At 47.2% G+C, this 26,694-nt stretch overlaps 2 protein-coding genes across 18 annotated transcripts in view; one reads left to right on the plus strand and one right to left on the minus strand.

Moving 5' to 3' along the window:
• The window catches only part of Mok (MOK protein kinase), a 34,570-nt gene extending 15,542 nt beyond the window's left edge, over nucleotides 1–19,028 (plus strand). For 2 of the 12 annotated variants that reach the window (XM_041633461.1, XM_041633458.1), the window contains exons 3-12: nucleotides 206–295; nucleotides 1,843–1,913; nucleotides 10,610–10,688; nucleotides 10,806–10,854; nucleotides 12,176–12,354; nucleotides 14,429–14,530; nucleotides 15,725–15,898; nucleotides 16,380–16,494; nucleotides 18,010–18,210; nucleotides 18,294–19,028. In XM_041633461.1, the coding sequence (XP_041489395.1) occupies nucleotides 206–295; nucleotides 1,843–1,913; nucleotides 10,610–10,688; nucleotides 10,806–10,854; nucleotides 12,176–12,354; nucleotides 14,429–14,530; nucleotides 15,725–15,898; nucleotides 16,380–16,494; nucleotides 18,010–18,210; nucleotides 18,294–18,374 (1,141 nt within the window). In that variant the 3' untranslated portion in view covers nucleotides 18,375–19,028. Of the gene's footprint in view, nucleotides 1–205; nucleotides 296–1,842; nucleotides 1,914–10,609; nucleotides 10,763–10,805; nucleotides 10,855–12,175; nucleotides 12,355–14,428; nucleotides 14,531–15,724; nucleotides 15,899–16,379; nucleotides 16,495–18,009; nucleotides 18,211–18,293 lie in introns of those variants that run through there. The other 10 variants (XM_041633466.1, XM_041633467.1, XM_041633459.1 and 7 more) reach the window with 9 other exon arrangements.
• The window catches only part of Wdr20 (WD repeat domain 20), a 72,311-nt gene continuing 64,626 nt past the window's right edge, over nucleotides 19,010–26,694 (minus strand). For 5 of the 6 annotated variants that reach the window (XM_041633452.1, XM_041633455.1, XM_041633451.1 and 2 more), the window contains one exon: nucleotides 19,010–19,815. In XM_041633452.1, coding sequence (XP_041489386.1) covers nucleotides 19,762–19,815 — 54 coding nt within the window. In that variant the 3' untranslated portion in view covers nucleotides 19,010–19,761. The other variant, XM_041633456.1, reaches the window with a different exon arrangement.

Below are 26,694 nucleotides of genomic sequence, written 5' to 3' on the forward strand. Positions count from 1 at the left end.
AAACTTTGAATCTTGTAAGATAATGAAGATGTATGACTAATTTATTCTTAATTTAAATTTTTGGTGGAAAAAATAAAACTTGATTAACTTGAAGTATGAGTGAGGTTTTACATTTTGATCATGGGAAATAAATGTGATTTCATAACTCTTAATTTTATAGTTGACCTAATTGTAAATTAGTTGTGCATTTTTGCCTACATAATAGTATTGAGCAAGTGAACAATCTACGAGAGATACAAGCACTGAGGCGCCTGAATCCACACCCAAACATTCTTACGTTGCATGAAGTGGTTTTGTAAGTATATTTGAGCTTGGAAAGTTATCGAAAGTAGAAAACTTAATACTAAAGATTATTTTTTATCGTGGCTAGACATTTAAAACATTTGTCTCGTAGCTGAGAGGGTGACAGTTATCACTTCATTTTATTTTTACTTGAGCAAGTTGTGTCTCATTCCAGATATGAAAATGTTTTGGTTTACCCATGTTTGGAAAGCCTGTATCTCCAAGGTTTGGCTCCTGCAGCTTAGTCAGATCTCTATGCCTTGTTGTGAATTACTTTCTTATGAATGCATAGCACCTTATCATAATTCTTATCATAATTGATACAGTTTCACGATGTTTTTCATTCATGTTCATAGAATAATTTGCATAAAGTTTACCTGTCAATCAAGAAAGCAGAGCATGGCCACAGCCATGGGACCCCCACCCGCCACTGTATTTGCATTGTGCTTCTGAACTCACTGAGCTGGGAAGTCAGGCTGCAGGTTCCAGGACCTGCCATTCTGTGGGTTGGTGCCCTAGGTATAGAAGCCATGTACAGCTTTCAGGGACCTGGCCTATCAAAGTCTCAAAGGAACACATCTGCCAACAAAAGTATAGTAGATGTCAGTCATGGCACAATGTAGTTTAAAATCAAAATGCTGAGTCTTGTCATAGCTGTGTGGCCTCTTGGCCTGCAGTGTTCTTGGAAGTCATCTCAGCCACATATGGGAGGTGAGCATTCATTTGTGATGTGCACAGTGCCAAGTTCTGTGAGTGCAGGACAGGCTGCATAGGCAAAGGGAGCCCTGCCAGGCAGACTAGAGGTGCACAGAGCAGCATCTGGGGCAATGTAGTTTCATGACTTGGGTCTGAGTAAACTCAGAAGCTTGTTGGTATTCCCAGGCCTCTGCGCCACTCACTTTCAAACCCGGACCCCGTGTAAGTGATAGCATTTGTCTTTCTTCTTTCCTCTGATGGGTTTTGGGTTTTGCCCCCACCCCCATTGTAAGTTATCTTGATTTTATTGAAGTAATATATAACATAGAACAATCAAAACTAAACGTGTAGCTGGGCATGGTGGCACATGCCTTTAATCCCAGCACTTGGGAGGTGAGGCAGGTGGATCTCCATGAATTCAAGGCTTTATGAATTTGAGGCCAACCTGGTGTACATGAGTTCCAAGACAGCCAGAGCTACATAATGGAGAGACCCTGTCTCAAACAGTAAAACAAAATAAACAAACAGAAAAACTAATCAGGCAGCCACAAAGCTTGATCTAAATTCATTAACTCCCAAGCTTTTCTCTTCTTTCTGCTGGTAATTAATGTTCTATTTTCATGATGTATCTTTTTTAAAGGTGATTTTAGAGCTTTGCTTTAGAGTTTTCATAGTATTTTATATTGGTTTTAGCCTAAATGTTGATTCAAAGTCAAAATCTGTGCCATCTTAATAATCTCATGGCCATTAATGTCTCTTGTAAGAATGCCTTATTTACCAGAAACGTGTACAAATGCATATTAAAGGACTTGACTATGTTTTCTGATTAAGACAAGAAAAAGTAAAGTCTGCTTTCTTCCGCAGCGACAGGAAATCTGGTTCTCTTGCACTAATATGTGAACTTATGGACATGAATATTTATGAGCTAATACGAGGTATGTAGAGAATTTTGAAATGTAACCTGAGATGACCTTGTAAGAAATGTTTGGGGTCCCCTATGTGTTGTAGCCACTGCACTGCTGTAGTGACTATAGTAACAGGGAAGTGTGCAGTACGGAGCTGCTGCACTGGGCCCAGGAGGCATTGTTCTGACAGCCTCTTAGTGATGACTGAAGAAGCCACAAGCTTTCTGGGAGATCCTGTGATTTGGGTGAGGCTAGGCTGAAGGCATGCCCTCCTCACAAGGCTTCACTCTGAGGGTGTGTTGTCCCCAGCTCCTCCCTTGCTCACCATTCCCTCCTGTGCTCCCAAGAAGCCGAGCTCTCCCCTGGACTGCCATAGGGAGGATCGTCCCTCCTTGCATTTGTCATATTCCAGGATGCGCCTTCATTCCTTCCCTCTGAGCAGTAAAGCACTGTTTGGTGACAGCTCACTTGCTGAGATGGCCTGTTATGGCCTTGGATGTGTGCAGAGTGTCCTGAGGGTGCCAGGAAGCAGAGCTTTGGCTTTTGTTGAGCAGATGTCCCTGAGTATCTGATTTCAAGGTTATGTTAGATGTCATGATGAAATGCAACTATGAAAGCGATATAGGAGACAGTCTATTTTCTAGATCACGTAATACCCAAAGGACAAATGAGAAGCAGAACCAAGCAAAACAGCTTCCAGACCTGGTAGGACATACCTGTAATCCAGGCTTATTGAGAGATGGAGGAAGGAAGATTGCCAAGACTAACCATGGCTAAGTTGCAAGACTCTGTCTCAAATGTTAAAGAAGAAAGGCCTAAGGATATTAGCTCAGTGGTATAACGCTTGCCTAGCATGTGAAAAGCCTTGGGTCTAATCCCTAGTACTGGAGGAATATAAATACATAAAGAAAAGAGAAAGAAAGAAATGGAAAAGGAGCAGACAATTGCCGTAGAGTCTTGTGAACACCGTCTTTGTGATGGCGCTCTGGTGAAAGCATCAGAGATAACTTAAACCTTTGCCTCAAACAGCTGATTCTGGCACGTGCTTTGTCACCTAGTGACACCCATCCCCAACACTTTACATTTTAAAGAATCTGTATAGGGCTGATGGCAGTTCACACCTGCAGTCCCAGAGTACCGGTGGCTGAGGCAGAATGACAGGAATCCAGAGGCTAGTATAGACTATAGAATAGCAAGTCCTTAGCTACATAATAAGGGCACATCTCAGAAAACAAAACAAGGGAGCCTGCACACGTCCCTTTCTTGGTTGTTTAATGACAATTCTCTGTATCTGTAAGATACTGTAAGATACATACCTAATGTTAGAAACCTTTTTTTGACTTCTGGGGTGTGCTATATTTATGCTTTATGCTCAAGGGGAGGAGAAATGTCTGTGTTGCTATGTGTTTAGACATTTGAGAAAGGTATATTTAGAAAATTATTTATTTAATTCCCAATAGCCAGGAGATTGTGTCATTGAAGAAACTGAAGCATTTCTTTCTATATCTACCTTCAGAGACTGTGAAAGACTTGCAGTTAGACCAACAGATAATCATTGTTGACAGTTACCCAAACAGGTCTGTCTTATCTGCCTGCTATGCAGGGTGACAATCACTGAAAGGTTTGCAAAAGGCAATTTTTTCTTAAGGTGGCCAAGTATGATGGAAACTCAAATCCTCAAGTGTGTTTACCGTACCTGGGTCTATTTTCGGGACAGAGGTAGGTGGGAGAAAGTGTTGGGGTAGAGCAGTCAGACGTCTGTGCACAGGTAATCCAACTTGATGGCTTTTTCTGGGACACAAGTTCAGAAGTGAGGGCATCAGTATGGTCTGAAGGTGGCGTTTCCATCCTCCTAAAGTATGAAACATACCCCTGGATACTGTGACATGCCCAAGTGAAGAGTCAGTGATTTTTCACAAAGAGGCCTTCGGATCCCCCAAAAAAGGAAAGTAGGCAGCTGTTTTCACCATGGTCCGCCAGTCAGATTAACTACAACAAAACAGCAGGGAAAATAGTGCTTCATTTGCTTGCCCGCAGGACCTCCAAAATGAGAGGTTTTTGGAGCTATCTAAAAGCAAGTAGCCAAGAGGAAACCTGAGGCTCAGAAGGAAGACAGTGCCGAGGGTGTTTCGTGTACAGGGAAGGACCCAGTGTGTTCACGGGCTGGTTATGCCTAGAGTTGGGGGGATTCTGAGTGCTGCTGTGGTTACATTCTCTCTATGTGTCTCTCTGTCTCTCTCTGTCTCTCTGTCTCTCTGTCTCTCTCTCTCTCTCTCTCTCTCTCTCTCTGTCTCTCTCTCTTTTGACACAGGTTCTCTCTATATAGTACTAGCTGTCCTGGAATTCAGTATGTAGACATGTAGACCAGGCTGGCCTCAAACTCACAGACATCTAACTGCCTCTGCCTCCCAAGTGCTCGGTGCTAAGATTAAAGGCCTATGTCACCATGCTTGACCAATGGTTACATTATTGAGAATGGCTCACAGTCCTTACAAGTTGTTTCTGAGCTTTGAAAGATACCATTTTACAATGATGAGCACTTTTCTGTAAATACCTAATAGAAGCTCATGGCCTTTATCGTGAGTGTTGCGTATCTTTCACAGGCCAGGGGCTCTATTGTCTGCACTGAATCTAAGTTGTTGCCAGCTATACCAGGCACCCTAGATGTTAAAATCTGGATAAAAGCTGGCAGCATTTGCAAGGCATTTATTATTGAAATACACACTATGATCCCAGAATTAGTAACACAAGAAGTATAGGTTGCTGCTGCACTGCTCATGGCTCTTCACACTGCTCAGGCTCTGTTCTAATACTTATAGAAATACACTGCCCAAGATCCCCTGCACCCCTGCCTGTTGTTCATATCCCCACTTTATAGATGAGGAAATCAAAGAGCAGGGAAAAAAGCACCTTGCCTGGTAAGCAGCAGAACTCAGACTTGAACTGAGCCCGGCTTCAGAGTCCATATTTTCAAGTACATGCACACTGCTGAGAACAAACTGCCATTGGTCCTGTTTCTGTCATCGCTACAGATGAGCTAATTGAGGTTTGGGGCTGGTCTCAAACTCACAGAGATCCGCCTGCTTCTGCCTCCCAAGTGTTGGGATTAAAGGCGTGCGCCACCACTGCCCGGCCTGTTTTTTGTTTTTCGAGACAGGGTTTCTCTGTACGGTTTGGACTGTCCTAGAATTCATTCCACAGACAGACCAGGCTGACCTTGAACTCACAGAGCTCCGCCCACCTCTGCCTTCCTGTACAAGGATTGAAGGTGTGTGCCACCACTGCCTGGCATTATGGTTGTTTTTTATTGGCCTATATTAATTGTAAATAATGATAGATTTCATTTGACATTTTCATACGTGTCTATAATGTGTTTTGATCTTATTTGCCCTCTCTGCCATTTTTTTCCCTCCCTAACTCCTGCTAATCCCATTCCTGTTCCCAACTAATCCCTCTTTTAAACTGGGTGGTGGTGGCGCACGCCTTTATTTCCAGCACCTGGGAGGCAGAGGTACTGGTTTCTGTGAGTTCAAGGCCAGCCTGGACTACAGAGTGAGTCCCAGGGCAGCCAGGGCAGCACAGTAAAACTGTCTTGAAACAACAACAAAACTCAAACAGAAAAACAACTAGCCCCTTCCTTCTTGTACTTTCTTATGTTTTGTTTTGGACTGTTTTTCTGTGTAGCCATGGCTGACCTGGACCTTGCTTTGTAGACTAGGCTATAGTTTCATATCTTTAAATAATATTTATTTTTATTTTATGTGTTTGAGTGTTTGCTTGCATGTATGTGTTTGCATCAGGGGTGTGCTTATTTCTTCCTGTGTGTGAGACCCAGTGAGTCTCGGTTGTTTATAGGAGCTCGGCTCCGGCTCCGGGCGAGAGGTTATCTACAGGAGCACCTTACCAGAAGATTCACCACTGAACAAAATGTCTCCATTGAGGGCCTACAGAGCTCCTCGTCCTTCCATAACAGGACACTGATGGGGGGCTGAAGTGCAGTCGGTAGTTCTGTGGCCTTGTCACGCCTGGGAGACAGTGTCCACGGCACTCTACTCCACCTGGCTCCTTCGTTCCTTCCCCTCTCCATTGTACAATGTTGCTTGAACCTTGGCAGTTTGTCTGTTGTGGCTGAGTCGAGCAGTGGCCTATCTGAGCACTTCACCAGCTGTGTTTGGGGAAGTGTGGATCTACTGTTTATGATACAGCATGTGGCTCAGAGTCCATATTCAGCCGTGTACTTTTGGGATCCTCCTTGGGCTTCTCTGCGTTACTATTAGGCCGAAGATGGAGAGCTCTTAGCGTCTACCTCTGAAGGTTGCTTGACGCTTAAGTCGCATGTGTAAAGTGTGAAGAGCAGTGTCTTCAGTGACCAGTGTGTGGTGTAGTTCTTATGTAAGCAGAGCGTTACAGAAGGCAGTGTGGTTCTTAGCAATGTGATCTGTAGCACAAATAATGAAAACCCAGAGACAGATAATAGGGTTCAAGCTGAAGATCAGAAATGCAAAGTGGCCAGCCACTGGCTCTTCCCTCTACCTCAGACTGCAATGGCGATCCTGCCTCCATGAATCCTCAGGCTTGAGACTGGGCCTGAGGCCTGTCTCCTCCTATTTTATATTCCTCTCTAGTGCTGGAATTAAAGGTATGTGTCACTACTGCCTGGCCTGTATGGCTGACTAGTGTGACTGCTTTGCTCTCTGATCTTCAGGCAAGCTTTATTTACTCAAACACAAATAATAGACCACTATATTGATCTTATTCAGTGAGCCAAGCCCTGTTTGAGGGGTGAAGAAACTCAGTTTCTTCAAACAAAACTGAAATATTTCCATTTTCAGTCACCTGACATGACGCGGCTTCAGAGCAGAGAAGCAGAAGGACTGTGTCCTTGCATTTGCCATGGCTGACAAAAAGGGCAGCCCAGATCACTCAGGCTCTGCTCAGACTGGCATCCTACCTACATCATGTCTCTGCTCTGGCCCTCACTTCTCTGACATGTGTCTCTAGGAGCATTTGTGAGATACCAGGTGTTCCTGGTATCTACATATATACATGCTTGTGTACACACATGCTGTGGGCATGACCTCTGGGCCTCCGATATGGAGGGCCATTGGCCGGGCTGAGCTGGGCCCAGCATGCAGCCTCCAAGCCTGATCAGAATGCCATGCTTTGGCTGGAGGTCAGGGGTTTATGGGAGTGTGTGTGTGCTGGAGAGCCTGTCACAGTGCAGCCAGTTTTCCTTCAGATGCCGACTCACAGTGAACAGCTGTCACTGCTTACTTACATGTTTTACATTCTGAGATTGCATGTGACATTCCCCTGAGCTTTCTGAGGGATAGTACTCTGAAAATGTACTTTAGAAGACTCCAGCTATGCAGACGAGGGAAGTACAGACAGGAGGTTCTCCAGTGGTTTACTAATGACCTTTCTTTAGACCAAAAAGAAGAAACTGGTAGAAATCAGACATTCACTGAGCCTGGGGGGCTGGGATCTGTGTGAGATGACTGGACAATGGGTGGCTAGCCCACTCCTTTTATGGGTGTGAACTCTCAGTGGCTCGAACACCGGTCTTACACCATTCCTCTGGTGCTTAGCTTCCATGAGGACACCCTCCTAGGGAAAAGAGCTGCCCTCATCCCCTGGGCTTTGGTGAAGGGATTAAGGAATAGTGAGGGCTGGGTAGCTGACCAGGACTCATGCTGGGGCCCAGGCAGCTAAGAAACTAGATTCTTGGATCCTGTACCCATGCTCAGAACTTCCTAGACCTGAGTGAGGGCCTTAACATCTGCCTCTCCAACTGATCACCCTATGGCTATGATGCACAGCACAGACTAACCCATCTCCCTATGGCTGTGGTGCACAGTACAGACTAACCCATCTCCCTATGGCTGTGGTGCACAGCACAGACTAACCCATCTCCCTATGGCTGTGGTGCACAGCACAGACTAACCCATCTCCCTATGGCTGTGGTGCACAGCAGAGACTAACCCATCTCCCTATAGCTGTGGTGCACAGCAGAGACTAACCCATCTCCCTATGGCTGTGGTGCACAGTACAGACTAACCCATCTCCCTATGGCTGTGGTGCACAGCACAGACTAACCCATCTCCCTATGGCTGTGGTGCACAGCAGAGACTAACCCATCTCTCTATAGTTGTGGTGCACAGCAGAGACTTCCCAACAGCCCAAGCTCCTGAGTCCAGTTCAGATTATAATACCAGCCAGCTTCATGCACTTGAGGGGCCGAGGAAGGCTCAGTGAGTTTGGGGCCAGCCTGCTCTACAAAACAAGCTCCAGGACATCCAGGGGTGTTACACAGAGAAACCCTGTCTTGAAAAAAACAAACAAAAAACCAAAACAAACAAACAAAAAAAGATCTGGATGTGTGCTTATGAGATGACTGAACTTACTTTGCTGCCAAACCTGTTGACTTTCCTGAGTTGGAGGTTTTCTTTTTCTTTCTTTTTTTTTTTTTTCCAAGACAGGGTTTCTCTGTAGCTTTGAAATCTGTCCTGGAACTAGCTCTTATAGACCAGGCTGGCCTTGAACTCACAGAGATCTGCCTGCCTCTGCCTTCTGAGTGCTGGGATTAAAGGCATGCGTTGTCCTCTGACCTCCACCGCACTTGTGGCTTATGTACACACACACACACACACACACACACACACACACACACACACACACAGACACACTCACGCACACGTTAATTTAAAAAAGTAACAGTTGCCCAGACATGGTGGCGCAGGCCTTTAATCCTAACACATAGCAAGTAGAGGCCTATGGATCTTTGTGAGTTTGAGGCCAGCCTGGTCTATAGAGAGACCCTGTCTCAACAATACCCAAAAGTAGATAGATAGATAGATAGATAGATAGATAGATAGATAGATAGATAGATAGATAGATAGATATAAAAGGATAAATAAATAAATAAGACAAATAGACAAAAGATTTGGATACATGAACGAACAAGACTGCCAAGTGCACTCTCATAAGTGGAACAGTGTGAAGTAGGTCTGAAGCTGGAGCTCTGGGATGCACAGGGCAGAGGGAATTGGTGGGGAGGGACTCTGGCTAATTCCTTTGTGAGCCCAGGACCTAAGGAGAGCCCAGCTCCAGCAGGTGTGCAGGAGATGGAAGTTACATGCTGAGGCTGCCCTGAAACAGGGGCTTTTCCTGCCTCAGCCCTCCCAGTACTGGGATTTCACATTTATGTCATTATACTTGGTCTCTGTTTTCTTTATATAGAAAAAGGGTTTTTGATACAGGATCTGATTCTGTAGTCCAAGCTTGCCTCAAACCTGTGGGGATCCTCCTGCCTCAGCTTCCCAAGTGCTGAAATTAAAGACATAGGGCACTAGTTACAACTGGCTTTTGGGTTGTTTGTTTGTTTTTTGGTTGGTTGGTTTGTTTTATTTTTGTACTGGGGAATGCCCCTAGAGCCTAAGCACTCTGGGCAAGTGATCTGCAGCTGAGCTACTTCTCCAACGCTGTAGATAGTAGGTTATAAAATCCCCCAAGCTTAAGAAAGCTAACTAAAATCTTAAATTTTGTTGTTGTTGTTTGATTTTTTGTTTTGTTTTTGAGACTGGGTTACTGGAACTCACTGTGTAGACCAGGCTGGTCTTGAATTCAGAATTCCACCTTTAAGTGCTAGGATTAAAGGTACGCACCACCACCGTCCAGCTCAAAATCTCAATTAACTTTTAAAATTTATGTGTATAAGTATTTTGCCTGCATATATGTTTGTGCACCATGCCTGTGCCAGATGCAAATGGAAGGCAGAAGAAGAGGGCATCAGGTTACTTGGAACTGTAGTTATGAATGGTTGTGAGCAACCTTGTGGGTGCTGGGAACCAAAGCCTGGTACTCTGCAAGAGCAGCCAGTTTTCTTTTATATTTTTAAGAGTTGTTTTATGTGTATGTGTGAGTGTCTGAATGAATGTGTGTAAGCTGCAGAGCCCAGAAGAGGGTGTCTGAACCCCCTGAGACTGCTGCCCAGTGGAGTGCAAGAGAGTAAGCGCTCTCAATTGCTGAGCCCTCTTCCCCAGTCCCTAACTGATTTTTTGTTTTTTTTTAAATTGATTTTTATTGAGCTCTACATTTTTCTCTGCTCTCCTCCCTGCCTCACCCTCCCCTTCAGCCCTCCCCCAAGGTCCTCATGCTCCCAAGTTACTCAGGAGATCTTGTCTTTTTCTACTTTCTACTTCCCATGTAGATTAGATCTATGTAAGTCTCTCTTAGTGTCCTCATTGCCCTAACTGATTTTATAATTCTAGTAAATTATAATGTCATGTGAAACAGTCTAATAAAAATGATTATGGTGTTGAATGAAAAGTTAGTTGCACTTAGAGATTGTTTTGTTTTTCGGGACAGGAGCCTGTCCTGGAACTTGCTCTGTAAACTAGGCTGACCTCAAACTCACAGAGATCCACCTGCCTCTGCCTCCCAAGTGCTTAAAGGTGTGTGCTAGCTACCACCACCTGGTGATTTAGAGATCTGAAAACTAAGTTATTTTCTTTTGTTGTTTTGAGAGCACTGGTTCCCAGTTTGTCGTCTGACTGACACACACGCTGTGCCGTGCCTGTGCCTTCCCGAGTAAAGGTTTCAAAGTTCGATGGAGTTTTATACATGTGTTCTCTATTGCCTATTCATAAAGTGGTGTGTGTGTGTGTGTGTGTGTGTGTGTGTGTGTGGCATTAGTAAACATATTGGCCATTTCCTTGACTGCACAGGAAGAAGACATCCACTGTCAGAGAAAAAGATCATGCATTATATGTACCAGCTATGCAAATCACTCGACCACATGCACAGGTAGCTGGGAAGGGGTGGATCCCCCCTCCAGCGTGCAGGGACACGGCTCTAGGCGGAGACTTTGGATCAGTGAGGTGCAAGTCATTCTCTTCATTCTTTCTTTAATACTCAATGCAGAAACGGGATATTTCACAGAGATGTAAAACCAGAAAATATACTAGTAAAGGTAAAAACTTTTATATAGAAACTTGATATCAAAATAAAGGTAGAATATTGTAGTAATAAGGGCGGAGTCTGAGCTCACTTCCTCTTCCTCCCAGCGTTCTGTTCTGTTTACTCCTCCCATCTATCCTCTAACCAATAAAATGGGCCAAGGCAGTTCCTTTATTAGCCAATGACCTTCCTCCATCAGAATATAAAGTTTTGAAGTTTTCTTTTTTCTAGATTTATTTTTTATTTTTAATTAAGTATGTGTGTTTGGCTGGGCAGTGGTGGCACATGCCCTTAATCTCAGCCTCGGTAGGCAGAGGCCGGTGAATCTTTGTGAGTTCTAGGCCAGCCTGCTCGACAGAGTGAGTTCCAGGACAGCCAGAGCTACACAGAAAAACCTTTTCTTGAAAAAAAAAGGGAAGAAAAAAGTGTATGTGTTTGTCTGAGTGTGGGTATGTGCACAAAAGTGTAGGCAGCCTTAGAAGCCAAGATTCAAGACCTCTGGAGCTGCCATGTGGGTGCCGGGAACCGAACCTGGATCCTCTTGCAAAAGCAATACACACTCTTTACCACTGAGCCATCTCTCTAGACTCATAATATAAACTTGGATTCACTGGATATCTCTTCTCTTCCAGATAGCTGGAAAGTATGGTTTGGCTTTGGGTTTCGCGGTGCTGGAATAGAAGCTAGGGCCTTGTCCATCCTAGACTGTCTACCCTGGCCTGGGTTAGACTTGGTTCTCCCTCCAGGTTTGTAAAAGGAGGCTTGCTTTAGCAAATGCTGCCTGCATTGTTGACTTTCTCCTGGAAGAATGCAATATAAAGAGGCAGTTTGCTCAATAGACAGCTGCTCCCTGACCGGAAATGAAGATAGCCATTCTCTGTGCTGAATGTCAGCTTGGGAAAGAGCGGGTTTGGGGGCCTTCCAAATCTGAGATTTCTCAGACTTGAAATCTCCTTACTACCCAAATTTAAAGTGTACCGTGCATGGTCCCTCTAACTGACTTGCACCACATGGCTGCAGGAAGCCTGTGTGCAGCGAGGCTAGAACTGAGCCACCCAGAACAGATGGCCTTGGAGCTGCTGCAGCAGGGTGTCTGTGACTGGTGACGGCACTCATCTGGATTTGGGTGCCTTCTAGACACAGGGAACTTCGTGTTCTTGCATTACAGTGTATTCTTCCAGCACATTCTTCACTAGAGTCTCTTAGAAAGCCTGTACACAGTGTGCTGTGAGCTGCTTAGATGCTGAATTTTCCCTAGTTTATATGTTTAAATGGTTTGTGTTACGGTGGCTATAGACTGACACAGAGCCAACCCTGCTCTCTCTCCCTTACAGCAGGATGTCCTGAAACTAGGGGACTTTGGGTCATGCCGGAGTGTCTATTCCAAGCAACCCTACACAGAGTACATCTCTACCCGGTGGTACCGGGCCCCAGAGTGTCTTCTCACCGATGGGTTCTACACGTACAAGATGGACCTGTGGAGCGCTGGCTGTGTGTTCTACGAGATTGCCAGGTAGAGCAGGGCCAGCACCTGAGCCTGCGGTGATGTGGGCAGGTCACATGATGAGGCTGGGCAAGGCACTTGCCAGCTCCTTCCTTTAAGTTCCAGGATGAGATCATTCTGGTTTCTGCTCAGTTGCTACTGCACTGGGCTCTCCATCAGCAGGCAACTGACTAGGTTTTCATCTCACTTCTTGCTAAGTACTTGCCCTTACTTGCATGGCCTGGGCAGTAGTACTGGCAGGCCCCATGGCAGGGTGGGGCTGGTGATAGGACTTGATCATGCAGGGACTAGAGGCAAGATCAGAGAAACAAGGTAGCACCACCCTGCCACAGTGTGGGCATGAGGCTCCTCCTGGCACAATTGGACTTCTCTAGAAAGCCCCAGCTCACACCTCCTCTGACTTTTTGATACCATCCCTGGGAAGAACAGTGGCTGAGAACAGACTGGGGGTCTCACTCAGAAGTGAGTCTTATCTTTCTTGATCAGGCCCAGGGAGGGGTGGGCGCAGCCTTTGCTTCTGGGGGATCTTGAGGTGAAGTATCAACACAGGCAGGGACCCAGGGGTCAGCAGTTCCACCTGTTCTTTTAACTGCTGTGGAATAATGGTGTGGACATGCACTTCAGGCCTTCTTCGGTTCTAGTCTGTATAGATGAATAATGTCATTTGGGAAACCCAGCGGTGACTTTACTGGGGCTGTAAACGCCAGCAGACAATTCTTTGTCACGTGCTAAGATCCATGAGTTAGTCTGGAAGGGTATTTAAGGATAATTAAGAGTACAGTAGCCCGTGACATCTGAGCAAAATTTCAGATAGCCGCAGGCGAGCCATTAATAATCATATCCTCTGCTCAGAGCAGTTTTTTTTAAGATTATTTATTTACTTATTAATTATTTATACAACATTCTGCTTTCAAGTATGCATGCCAGAAGAGGGCGCCAGGTCTCATTACAGATGGTGGTGAGCCACCATGTGGTTGCTGGGAATTGAACTCAGGACCTCTGGAAGAGCAACCAGTGCTCTTAACCTCTGAGCCATCTCTCCAGCCCCTCAGAGCAGTTTTTTAATCTCTCACAATGTCCCCTTTGGCCATGAAGTTAAAGAGTCCTACTGCCAACGTTGTATTTTAAGTTTTTGTTGTGGCATGGAATACGGATCATGTCCCCAAATCAGAACAGCTCTGAACTGAAGGCTTCCTGAAACTAATTTGCCAGCATACTTGACTTCGGCCACCTGGAGTTTCTCAACCAAACTCCTGTGGGTTGACAGGAGGTTCTGTGTAGTTTATGGCATTTCATAGTAGAGAAACTAGGGTGCTGGACTGAGGAGTGAGATCCACAGACCGTCTCTTAAGAAATTCCTAGGGGGCTGGAGAGATGATTCAGAAGTTCTTCCGAAAGACCTGGATTCAGTTCCCAGCACCCCTATGGTGGCTCAAACCATCCATAATTCTAGTTCCAAGGGGTCTGATGTCATCCTCTGGGCATCCTCGGGTACCTAGCAGGCACATGGTGCACAGACATGCATGCAGGCAAAAATACACAGAATTTTTAAAAATTTTAAAAATTGGGCTGAAGAAATGACTTAGTGGTTAAGAGCACTGGCTGCTCTCCCAGAGGTGCTGAGTTCAATTCCCATCTGTAATGAGATCTGGTGCCCTCTTCTGGCCTGTAGGCAGACATACAGACAGAACACTGTATACATAATAAATAAATAAATCTTTAAAAACATTTTTAGAAAGTATAAGTTTAGGCCAGGAGGTGGTGGTGCACACCTTTAATCCTAGTGCTTGGGAGGCAGAGACAGGCAGATCTCTGAGTTTGAGGCCAGCCTGGTCTACAGAGCTAGTTCCAGGACAGCCAGGACATAGAGAAACCCTGTCTTGAAAAACAAAAACCAAGCAAAAAAATTAAGCTTAGACATGTCTTACAAAAAAAATGAAAGAAGAAAAAAAGAAATACTTGGGGTAGAAGGGAAAGCCCAGGCCAAAGAAAGAGCAACAGTCTCCAGATCAGAGGTTACTTGGGGACAGCCTGTGTGGGGGAGGCCTGCCTCACTGCAGCACACCTCCTTGTGCCCCTGCAGCCTGCAGCCCCTCTTCCCTGGTGTGAATGAACTGGACCAGATCTCAAAAATCCATGATGTTATTGGTACACCTTGTCAGAAGACGCTCACCAAGTTCAAACAGTAAGTGTGCACTCTGTCTGGGCCCCAGCCTTTCTACAGCAGGCCAGGGATAGTGCCGAGAGCTGTTTCCATGACCCCGTGACATTTTCTGAGTCACCCACTGTGAGAGGGGAGCCAGCCATGTCTCTTGGGGGCTCAGGGAGCCCTACTCTTCCTGAGTCACAAAAAGCTCTCCCCGTCTCTCAGGAAGGCCTGGTACTGGGTTTCGTCCCCAGAGCATTTATATGGGACTTGGGTCTGCTTGGGTGAGAGAGAAGGTTTCTTGTCAGAAAGGCCGTCTGTGATGACTTCCTGAGGCTGCAGTCAGCAGTCAGAGGGTAACAATGTGCCCAGCCCTTGCAGCCCCATTGGAGTTTTAATTTGATGAGAGATGAAGCTGAGGCCTGTAGGGAGTGGGAAACTTGCTAGAAAAGATCTCCCAGAAGCCCCATGGTCCAAGAAAGGTCAGTAGAAAAGCCACCCACCTTGTTTTCTCCTATTCACCTTTAATTCTAGTCACATGGGAAGGTAAGGTTTCTGCTTTTACAGGCAAGGGAGTCTCGTACATTTATAGCACACACATCCCTATTTATTAGGTTTAGTTTACAGCATAATTGAACTGGAAATGCAGAAATCGTCCCTTGTACAGCCTCCCTCCAGCTCAGAGCCAAGTGTTTTATCCGGCAGTTGAGCTGCACTGATGGTTGGGTCTCGCAGAGCCATTGGCTTAGCAGGATTCTCTCTTGGAGTTCAGGAGTTGTGTGTTCTCTTATTCCATCACCCTTTTTGGTTTGGTTTTGTTTTGGTTTTTTTTTTTTTTTTTTTTGGAGACAGGGTTTCTCCGTGTATCTTTGGCTGTCCTGGAACTCACTCTGTAGACCAGACTGACCTCAAATTCACAGAGATATCCTGCCTCTGCTTCCTGAGTGCTGGGATTAAAGGCATGCACCACCATGCCCAGCTCCGTTACCCTTTTTCAAAGTCCAGGTTGGCCTCAGACTCTTTATGTAGCCTGGGCTGGCCTTGCACACCTGATCCTCATAGTGCTACATTGCAGTGTAGGCTTGTAGACATGTTCTACCACAGCCATCCTGACTTGCTCCCTTGAGGATTGTGAGCTCTTACCTTCAGTGCAGGGCCCTTAGAGGCAGGGTGGCGGCCACCAGTGCTCTAATAATGGCATGATGATTTATTATCATTGGGCTTTCAATACAGGTCGAGAGCTATGAGTTTTGATTTTCCTTTTAAAAAGGGATCAGGAATACCTCTACTGACAACCAATTTGTCCCCGCAATGCCTCTCCCTCCTGCATGCAATGGTGGCCTATGACCCTGATGACCGAATCGCGGCTCACCAAGCCCTTCAGCACCCCTATTTCCAGGTGCAGAGGTAGGATTTCTGGTAGACTGCCGAATGATGAGTGGGAAGTCTTGGTTTATGAGACCCATGGGACAAGGAGCTGCTTTGGGGTTAGATGTCAAAGCTCTAGTATCCCTAGAAGAGCCTGGGGCACATCCAGGATAGTCAGCATAAGTTCACTGAGTGGTCTGTATGCCACCTAGCTCTAGAGGGTTTTCTAAGTGCTTGGCGGGAGGGACTTACCGAGGGCACCTAACCTCACACATCTATACACTCCTGAATTTGACTGTTTGGCCCTACTAAGGCCACATACAATACTGCACGATTAAGATAACTTTTGTTCCCAGCCCAGACAGCACTGAATTTGTACAGGAAGGGAAGAAAAAGGACCCTTTAGTTCTGTGGAAAACAGCATGAATGGCCACTCATAAGGGCATATTTGTAGCTGAAGGAAACAGCTAAGCTCTGGAGCCATTATCAGAGATGGCCACATTCTTTTCCTCCCCTGTAGGGCCGCTGAGACACAGACCCTAGCCAACCACAGAAGAGCTTTCTTCCCGAAGTACCCCATGGTGCCAGAGTCATCCAGGCAAAACTGGTCATTCTCAAAGGAGGGCAGAAAGCAGGTATGAGCTGAAATCAGTGAGCTGGGTAGACTGGAAACCTTTACATAACTTGTTTCTGAGGAGGCCACAAGGTGTGGAGGTTGGTGACACACCCGTTCCAGAGGGCACCATGTCAACTGAGTCCTGAACACCATGCGATTACAGTCTCATGTTAGGAATATTCTAATTGCTCCAGGTAGTATGGACCTGCCTCCAACTACCTAAGCCCTTTCTGCCTCACTACCTACTAGAACATGTGTGTAAGCCCAGACAGGGGACCATTCCATGGGTATCTGATCTGATCTGATCTGATAGCCATGTGCAAGTACCTGTTCTGCACCAAAGCCCTTTGTGGTCACATCACAATGTGGTCACGTATGTCCTGAGAATGAGCCCAACAGGAGGTACTGAGAAGCCATTCTTCCTCCTCAGACATGACAGCTTCACCGTGCACTCTCTCTGTCTTCCTTTCCACCTATCCTGTTGCATCCTGACCTGTGGTACCCATTGGCTCTGCCGGCCGTACAGCCTGGAGCTAGTATCTAACTCTAGCTGTAGCCTCTCACCAGTCAGTTGTTTCTCACATCTTTACCATGCATGGCAGCTCTGATCACATGGGGCCACTGCAGCCAGTGTCTCCCAGAGCTTTGGCCAGGAACCAAGTGTACTTGTGCAGTATCTCCTGCATTCCCCATGGCTGTCTTTCCCAGGGGGCCTCACATGCCCAGGCCCACATGGTAATCTCCTCTCCCTCAGCTCCTACGACCATAAATGGCCTCCAAACTGCGTGCTCAACTATGTCACCCTCTACCCTCATGTCGTCTGCTGGCATCTCTCCATCCCACCTCACCCCCAATTGTGTAGTCACATCCAAGATGAGCACTAGTTACTGAAGGCTATGCCTGTCTCCTGGCTGCGGCTTGCAAGCCACACCTCGATGAGGGCATCCAGTGTGGAAGAATCTTATTCCAGGGAGCTGCGCACTGTTTTCCACAAATCTTCACATGCTAGGCATTTTTTTCTAGTACTTAAACAATGCAGAAACTACTGGGCATGGTGGAACACACCTTTAATCCCAGCACTCAGGAGGCAGAAGCAGGCAGATCTTGGTCTACAGGGCAAGTTCCAGGCCAGCCAGGGCTACACAGGGAGACCTTATCTCAAAAGCAAACAAGCAAACAAATGAATTCTTACCCTGAAGCTGTACAAAGGCCTATTGGGGTGAACAGGGCCTAGAAAGCCCAGTCATAGCTCAGTGTTTTAAGCCTGCACTGGCCCACCACCTCACTTCAAGTTGGCCAAAGCACAGCCTTAAGGCTGTGCTGAGGGCCAGTGCTTGGTAGGATCTGCAGAACAGAGGAGGATTCCTGGGGGCTCTCCTTTTACTGGTGGGCTGTAGGAAGGCTGCCATACACTCGTGGCTGGCTGTTTACCGTACTTTCCATCCTGGCACTAGCCAGGCAGTTTGATCAGGCAAAGAGTGTCCTTTGCTTGAGCTGATTCCTGAAGGGGAACTGATCAGTGTTCTGTTTCAAGAAGCAGCCCCTGAGGCAAGAGGAGTGCCGTGCCAGAAGACAAGGGCCAGCCAGCTTGATGGAACTGCCTAAACTGAGGCTGTCCGGAGTGACCAGACTGTCATCGTGTTCCAGTCCTGCGCTGCGGTCAGTGTTAGGCACTGGAGCAAACGGAAGAATCCCTGTGTTGAGACCCCTGAAGTGTGCTGGTGTGAACAAGAAGGTAGTAGTCTCTAGCTTTTCTGTGGGGCTGCTCTAGGGCCTGGACTCAGTCTCCATTCAGTGTCTGTGGTTCTTCTTTACCAGACAGACACACAGAAGGACATCAAACCTCACCTGAAACAGTATCACCTGCCTACGATCAACAGGAAAGGGGGCGAATACTGAGCAGCACACCACCTGGTCACCCTTTTGGAGAGCAAGGGCAGGCGCTATGAGCAGGCTTAGGCCCCTGCGGCTGAGAGTGGACGGGCCAGAGGATACCCTGTGTGCTGGTGGTCCTGACAATGCTTGGTGGCCCAGGGACAAGCTGCCCAGCAGCCCGTCTGTACCCACAGCCTGGAGCCGTGTGTTTGCCACCCAAAGCAGCTGTACCAGATGTTCCAGTTTAATACATTTGTAAAACCACCTCATTCAAGGGTTTATTTCATCCTCATAATGTAAGGATTTGAGGTGACTTTTTATATGAATCAAAATATAAGATTGGGCTTGGTAACTCATACCTGTAATCCCAGCACTGGGGAGGTGGAGGACAGCAGGTAGACCCCAAACCATAAGGAAAAGGCTACGTGCTTACACTAGAGTCTGCAGGCCTGACTCCCGTGGTGTGCTGGACTGTGAGGACTGGCCCAGAGCCAAGAATTCTCAAGTGAGACATGTTTCTCAGTCAGCCTTACACTGGACTGGCAGTGAGGGATCAAGGGATGTGACAGACAAAGGATGGAGCAATTCCATACCAACCAATGGGTGAGGCCAGAACAAAAAAAATCACACAGCGTCAGTTAAAAAAGGATAAACAAATAGTATATTCAAGATAATTTTAATATTAATGTTTTTGTGAATTAGAAATATCACTCTTAAATGATGAAAATTACTAGTGAAGTAACTCCCCCATTTCAGAATTACATTATTTACATATATAATACAGGCTTGATTGCATTGGAAACAACAGTAATAAAATAAACGTTAACAGATAAAAAGGGCATCTTCACTCCATGTGGTGGAAGCCGGGAGTCCACTACCCCCATATTCAAAGTCATTTTCTATTAGCATTAAACTATTTTAAGTGCAAACAGTTTTTTTTAAAATCTATGATTGCAGCATCTGTCTTTCTGAATTATGTATTTAAGTCAGAAGGTGACAACTGTCTTCATGAGTGCATCCCAGGCTGTCTAGTGACTACCTAAAGTATAAAATAGATCAGTGCAAAACCAGAGCCAAGTGCTATTCATAACAGTTGAATTTAAGGTTTCTTGTCCAAGAAACATTTTACTTTACACTATGTATATATGTATATATATTATATATGGGATTTAATTACATTGAATTTTAGAGTAAAAAGCAAGAAAACTCCATTTCTCATTTTTTACTGCAGCCCCAACAGACTGATTTAAAAATGGAAGCAACTCTTTGGGTTAGCAGCTCCACACAGCCCTACAGGCTGCCGCTGCCTGCCGCCTGCATGTGGCTCCAGCGCAGCTCATGGCTCCGTTGTCGTCTGTCACTCCCTCAGTCCACACGTGTCCGGGGGAGCCTGGGAGCAGCAGTGCAGCTGCTACACTACAGTCCCACCTGGAGAACTGGCCTGGTTTGGGGATGACAACAAGCCCTGCGAACAAAGCAGTTTACATTAATCCAGCAAGACACGGGGGCAGCGCAGACAGCCCCGGCACTCACCCTTGGCCAGCGTTTTTCACAGGCTTGCATGCCTTTCCAAGGGCCGGAAACCAGGCTTTAACACACTCTCTGTTCCACCTAGCTAATTCCTCTCAGAGAACTGTCCTGTGCCTGGAATGAGATTCTGTGCCCCAACACCAGCTAGCAGTTAGAAGTGTCTACTGAGGACCATCGGAGCCTTTAGAAGGCATAGCTCAGATACTGCAGCTGCAGACAGGGTCACCAGCTCCACCTCTGGTTTGTCAGCTCAGCCCAGTTCCTAAACCACAGGGTCTAGTGGCACTTAAGGCGTTTTCCTTCTCCCTTAGTTTAGCTGACCTCCAGTGAAGAGGCCCTACCGGTACGTGAGAGGAGTTCAGGCCCTGGGTGGGGAGTCCTGCAGCTGCAATGGTAAGACAGCTCCCAGTGCCCTCAGAGCTGCCTCAGAGCCAAGGGCACACACAATCCTCAGCACTCACTACTCTGCGGGCAGTTATGGCAGAGCTTGGTGCTCATTTCTGAGGAATCTGAAGATTACAGTAGTGCAGCATTAGAACTAAAATGGGAGGTAGGGGTTCCGTGGAAACAAACATCCTTTAGCCGTCCCGAAGAATTATTTACTTGTTATTATTTATAAATGACATTTAATGCTAAGTAAACACTGCTACATTTTCAAAGACTCCGTGCAGAAATGAGGCTGACAGTCATAAATGGGTCATCAGCTTCACCCCACACCTTGCTGGAGGGAGCTAGGAAACAGCTGGCCCACTGCAAGCCATCTGACCCGCAGTTTCTTATCAGAGTTGAAATCTATTGGTCTAGACAAAGCCAAGAGGCAAGAACAGATGGAATATAACAACTGGCCTGATCTGCATCTGTAGGAGCTCTTATCCCCTCAGACCCTTGTTCAGACAGTGCACAAAGAGCCACGCCCCTCAGACCTCCTGTAAACCCACCGCGCCAGTGAGGGAAGGCAGATGCAAACAGGCCCTGGTCCACCCAAGCTGAGGTCGAGGACAGCAGCCACTTCTGTGCCTTTAGCAGCACTGCAGACAGAGGTGGCCTGCCCTGTCTCTGTAGGTGTTGCCATGGCCATGGCCTGCCAATGGACAAGTGATGCCAACCATATGGGAGGCGTATGATTTTAAATGATAGTTAATGACTTAGGAACCAGGGGAAATAAATATTAACTGAATATAGCCCAACTTACTACAGTACATAATAAAATAAAAACTCTCAGAGGCGGGTGTTAAGAGCCTTTGAAGCACACTGCTTGCAACAGTGCACATTTCAACTTGGACAGGCCCCATCTTTGATATTTGGTGGCCAAGTGATTCCTGATTGCCATGAGAGTCAACATGAGCCTGACAATGAACATGCCCATTCTGGTGGCCTCTGTGCCCTTTCCTTGCAATTCTGTGGATGATGAGTTTCCTCCCGGGTTCTAGCTCGCAGTGACACACAGCTCTCACTGAATCTGCCCTGTCCTAGCCCAAGGCCCTCATTGTCCGCGGTGTGCTCAGGAGTCCTTACTCTCCATCATGTGCACTGTCCTGGCCACGAGGCCAAGGTGAGCACACTCGGGTCTCCTCAACCAGCCCATCACATCTACCTACCTTTCAACTCCTGCAATCCCACTCAAATGTCAGAGAATTGGGCTGTCTCAGTGGGGGTTCACTTCTGCCATGTCAGCCCTGGCCATAAGTGGAGGCCAGGACCTCGGGGCCCTCCACCATAGACAGGAAGACTATTGCAAAGGTGAAATGAGAACCAGATAGACCTGGCCTCCAGTTCCCTGACCCTGAGGTCACAGGCTCCTGAGTACACTGGCCTGCTGGCCCCTAGAAGAATGTGTGAAGCCAGCACAGGCCACCAGAAACTGAAAACTGTAGAGCAGGGAAGGGCCTTAGCCCAGCACCAACACCCAGATCAAGACCGCCTGGCTTTGTTACTCGTCATTAGAACAGTGACCTCCACACTGTTTACTCTTAGGATGTGTCTCTGCAGAATCTGCAGTGGAGGCACTGGGTCCGGTGGTGTAGGCCTAATACTCCTGCACGCGGGAAGCAGAGGCCTGCAGCCACAGCAAGGGCTACAGGAGACCCTGTATGAAACGCCTGTTCCCCTAAAGAAGAGAATGTAAAATATACCCTTTATGGGGTTGGGGGGAGGTTGAGTTCCACCAAGCTACACCCCAGCCTGTCACCATTAGTCCATGCTATAGTGTAAAGCCTGGGAGGTGAAAGGGGAAGTGGCCACACCCCCACTGAAGCAGTGTCGAGCGGGGTCAAGGCAAAGAGCCACTCTCGTACCAGAGTGTGGTGGTTCTGCATCCCTCCTCTGATTTCTCTGCTTGGGGATGGGCAAGTCAAGATTAGAGATGGCACCCAGGAAGAACTTGTGTGACTGCTGGGTGTGTGCACTTGGGCCAGCCTAGCCCTATGTACAGGCTTCACAAAACTGAGGTCTCTCCAGCAGAGACCCTAGTCCCAGCGATAAGACAACTCTTGAACCTGAGCTCTTCTGGTCTCACCAAATTTGCCAACATTGCTGGATATTTCATTTTAAAATTACACAACAAAATACTCCAGGTCTGGGTTTGGGTTAGATTCTAATTTACAATAATACAATGCTAATAGAATTAAGCCTTATTTCACCAGGATATACAATAAAAACAACACTGTGCCTTAGAAACCAGAACAACCAAAGAACAAGTCCATTTTCCTGCCTGCCCTGGCAGATGTTGCTGAGATGGATTATAGCTGGTCGGATGCTGTACATGCAAAGACATGTCTTGGACTTCTGCTCTTTGCCCTGGGTGTGTTCCCCTTATCTGTCTGAGCCTAAGAATTCACTACTCTATTCCACACAGTCTACAGCAAAGACCAGAGAAAACCTGGAAAGAAAGCACCCTTCTGTAGAAAGAGGTCAGAGCAACCAGACTCGGTGTCGTGACTTACTGTCCCGGGACCCTGGGTCCTGCTGGGCTGTGGGCCTTGTTCACAAGCTAGCCCTGAGAGGCCACACTGAAGGCAGCACAAAGGGGCTACACAACCTGATCTCTGGTGAGAAAAGGGAAATGTCAAACTCTTTACAGACACCCAGGGAAAGACAGAAAATGAACCGTGCAAGTGGCTGAAGGCTTCTTTGAGGTTGTACGTTAAGGGCCAGCTAAGGCCCTCATTCCGTGACCCTCTGGGCCCTGAAGTTTGCCACAGAGGAAATCTTCTCTGGCTTACCCTCTGCAGGAGCTGCCCAGAGTCCACCCAAAAGCAGAGACTGGTTTTAGAGGCATGGCTCCAAGACAAGAGCTGCTACAGAACCATTAACTACAACACTGACGGCACCCACATCTACAGGTAGCCCTGGACACCAAGTATACAGTAGCTATGTCTTAAAAAATCAAATGGTATGGTTTTCTTTAAACAAAGGAGAAAACGTCGTTAGCCTCTTTTAGGCCTGTAAAGCTAATTAGTTTCTAAGAAAAAGCCCCCCTGTGCTGCTCGTGTGTGTGTGTGGGGGGGTCCCTTTGAGCTGCAGGTTTGAACAGCTCTCCTGCACGGCAGCACACAGTCAACCTGATCTGCACCCAGAGTCAGGCAGTAAGGAAACACCCTGGAACTATCTGTGGGGGCTCCGAGGCAGAGAGCACAGGACCACAGCAGCTTGGAGGAGAGGCAGCTAAGCAAGAACCCAGTGTCTCAGGAAACAAGAGCTAACGGGTAAGTGGGAGCACCTTGGTCCAGCTCTCTCTCCCCATGTCACCCCGGCATGTCACCTGTAATTCCTGCATGTAAACATCTGGAGATGGGGGTGACTGGTGAAGTCTATGTACTGAGGGACATATGCAGGGCTGATCCGCCTGACCCCCGTGGAGTGTCGCCTGCTGCCTGCTCCGTCACTCCTGTTGCACTGGGCTCTAGGTGAAGACAAAAGCCACCCCCCAGCCCAGACGCCCAGCAGGGGTGAGGTGGGAGTGTGCTGAGAGGGAAGAGCTCCTACAGAGGCCCACAGTGTCCTTGGCTCCCTAGGCTGCCTAGGTGGCTGCAGAGCCTAGCTCCCTCCAGAGTTAACATTCACATTACACTGGATCCTTTTCAAAGAGAACCCAGGGCCTGATCCAGACAAGCTCACACACAACTGCGGCTCTGGAGCTCAGCGTCAGCGGTCCACACAGCAGTAGGAAGAGGTGGCTTCCATGGTTATTAGTTCTAGAAAAGTTAACGAGGCTCTTAATTTTACAGCACTTAACAGCTTTCTCTTTTGGCTCACTGAGATTCTTTTTTGTAAAGCTTAGATGTGAAAATGACTTATTGAAAATTCTCTACATTTACAATGCATTCACACGTTTATTCAATGTCAGTATACAGAGGAGAGAGAGCCCCCAGTACTGCAGAATGTCAAGTATGTGGTTAGTCTCTTTTCTGCGACAGTGACAAGCGAACAGCTAAAAAACAAAGCAATGAACAGAAACATGGTTCTCAGGATTAAGGAGTAACAACACTGATATTCAACTTCAGTAGTTATTGCAACAGTAGGAGCTCGGGTCCTGTGTTTCACAGCAGGAGGGCTCTTCAGGAAACGTATTCAAGTTGTGAAGAGATCAGATGAAAATGTAAGAAAGGAAATACACATTTACCTTGACTCTCACTGAAGATAAATACTCATACAACTTTACACAATGTCACCTAATAACAATCTTTAAAAGCCAAGTACACAGAAGTTAAAATGCAAGACTTTCACACTTTTAACTCAAGAGGCAGAAATTGAGCCATGACACAAAGATAATGTAACAGTTGCAGCATGAATGAAAAGTTCTGCATCAATGTGACATTGCTCCACCAGAAGAGCATGTTCTTACAGTTGAACTTGGGATCAGAGTCTCAAGGTAACGGTTGCATACAAGTGCTTTTCCACAGAGAGCCGCGGGCTTCACTAATGCCACACTGCCGTCCTCTCCCTGGGACACGGCACAACACTTTGATGAGCACCTTGTTAACCTAAGCCGGCTCGTGGTGGTCCAGTCAGCCCAAGTAGACAGCATGTTCTGGACAGAAACGGCCTGGTGGGTGTGGGGCTCCCCCATGCATCCCCGGATGTTCAGCCTTAGAAACCAAACTCCAACCTTCCAAGTTCAGGAGCAGGCCTACTTGGAAAGGTGCATGGAGGCTCCATGGGTGACGGATGAGACCTCAACAGAGGACAAGCCTCAATGGTGCAGCTGGCTCTGAACCAAGAGGCATAAGGGACCATGGACCCCTTCAGCCATGACTGCCCACAGCATAGCCTGCATTCTAACATCAGTCACTGGAAAGCCACCACTAAACGCTGGTCCTAGTGTTTTTCTCAAGTGGTCCGATAGACTGGTGGTGGCATTGGGGTTTCCACAGGACCTTTTTCTGGCCCTACATGTCCTGTGTCTTGTTCCTCCTCACACTTTGAGCTTGCTCAACAAAGAAGAAAATATCTCCCTCCAGCGAGAAGTGAGAGGACCTTACCGACAGGGACACACATTGTGCTAAGGCAGGCTCACTCATTTTAGCACAAATTCAATGTTAAATTTATTAAAAATTCAGAATGTGATGTGGAGAAATGGCCCAGGGTGTTTTAAGAAAAACGCCAGAGGGGACATCCTGGGCTGGGATGTGTACACACCCCCACAGAAACTGCCAAGTTTTATAGTCCTTGTCACACCTGATTTCAGAATGTGGGCTTTTCTAAAAACATTCACTCTTCATCCTGACCTAAGTGGCTCTCAAAACACTACTAAACTCAATCAGCATAACAGACAACCTTAAAGCTCTTTATCCCTGGAGGCTGATCTGGAGGCCAATTACTGGCCGCAGGAGTCACCCAATCTCTCAGGGACATTTGCTTTTCAAAGAAGGCACAACTTCCAAGCCTCTCAAAGGGCCCGGCTGTGGCTCAGAAGTGCAGAGCCAGCACGGCAGGGGTCGAGTCCCTTGGCTAAGTCCCCGGGCACGGCAGGGGGAGGAAAGTGGGACCAGGCTGGAGCCGATTCACCACAGCTACAGTGCAGCTGGCAGCTGCGGTGGGCGAGCAGGACAGACAGCAGGCTCTACCTGTACAGCGGGGCCCTCGCGGGGCAACACCATGGGGACTGGACTCCTGCCTGTAGGACCCTCTTCTTGCCAAAAGCTCTTTTATTCCGGGGACTAGCCACCAGAGACATTCTTGTTCATGAAAATGCTCTACAGAGGGCTGGAGAGAAGGCTCAGAGGTTAAGGGCCCTGGCTGCTCTTCCAGAGGTCCTGAGTTCAATTCCCAGCAAACACATAATGACTCACAACCATCTGTAATGAGATCTGGTGTCCTCTTCTGGCCTACAGGCATACATGCAGACAGAACACTGTATACATAATAAATAAATCTTTTTTAAAAAAATTATTTAAAAAATAGACTGCTCAACGGAGAAACAGGGAAGTTTTGATGAGGAAGCTCCAAGTTTGGTGAGGAAACTACAAACATGCTCCCCAAATTTCTCTGGGTGACTACTGTGGAAGCAGGGTAGCCCTCCCTGTGCATCATTCTTTGGAGATCAGAAACCATCATGACACAACCCCATGACGCCCACCACCTCTGTCTGCAGGGCACCAGGAAGGAGCCCCTGCCCTCCAGCGCCCTCTTCTGGAGCTGCCGCACCTTTAGTTCTGGTCTTGGAGAACACCTTGCACTCTGTCCTCCTGCCTGCAGAACTGCTCTGCCGGCTGTCAAAGAAAGGGGGGCAGGAATCAGTCAGGGGGGCAGAGTGGGCCTGGGGCAGCATTGCCCTGCATGCAGGGGCCAGCCTGGGCCAGATCATGCAGCTAAG

This window comes from Microtus oregoni, unplaced genomic scaffold (genome assembly GCF_018167655.1).
Source record: "Microtus oregoni isolate MIOR12 unplaced genomic scaffold, Mior012 000043F_ref0000047, whole genome shotgun sequence".
In the NCBI taxonomy this organism is placed as follows: Eukaryota; Metazoa; Chordata; class Mammalia; order Rodentia; family Cricetidae; genus Microtus; species Microtus oregoni.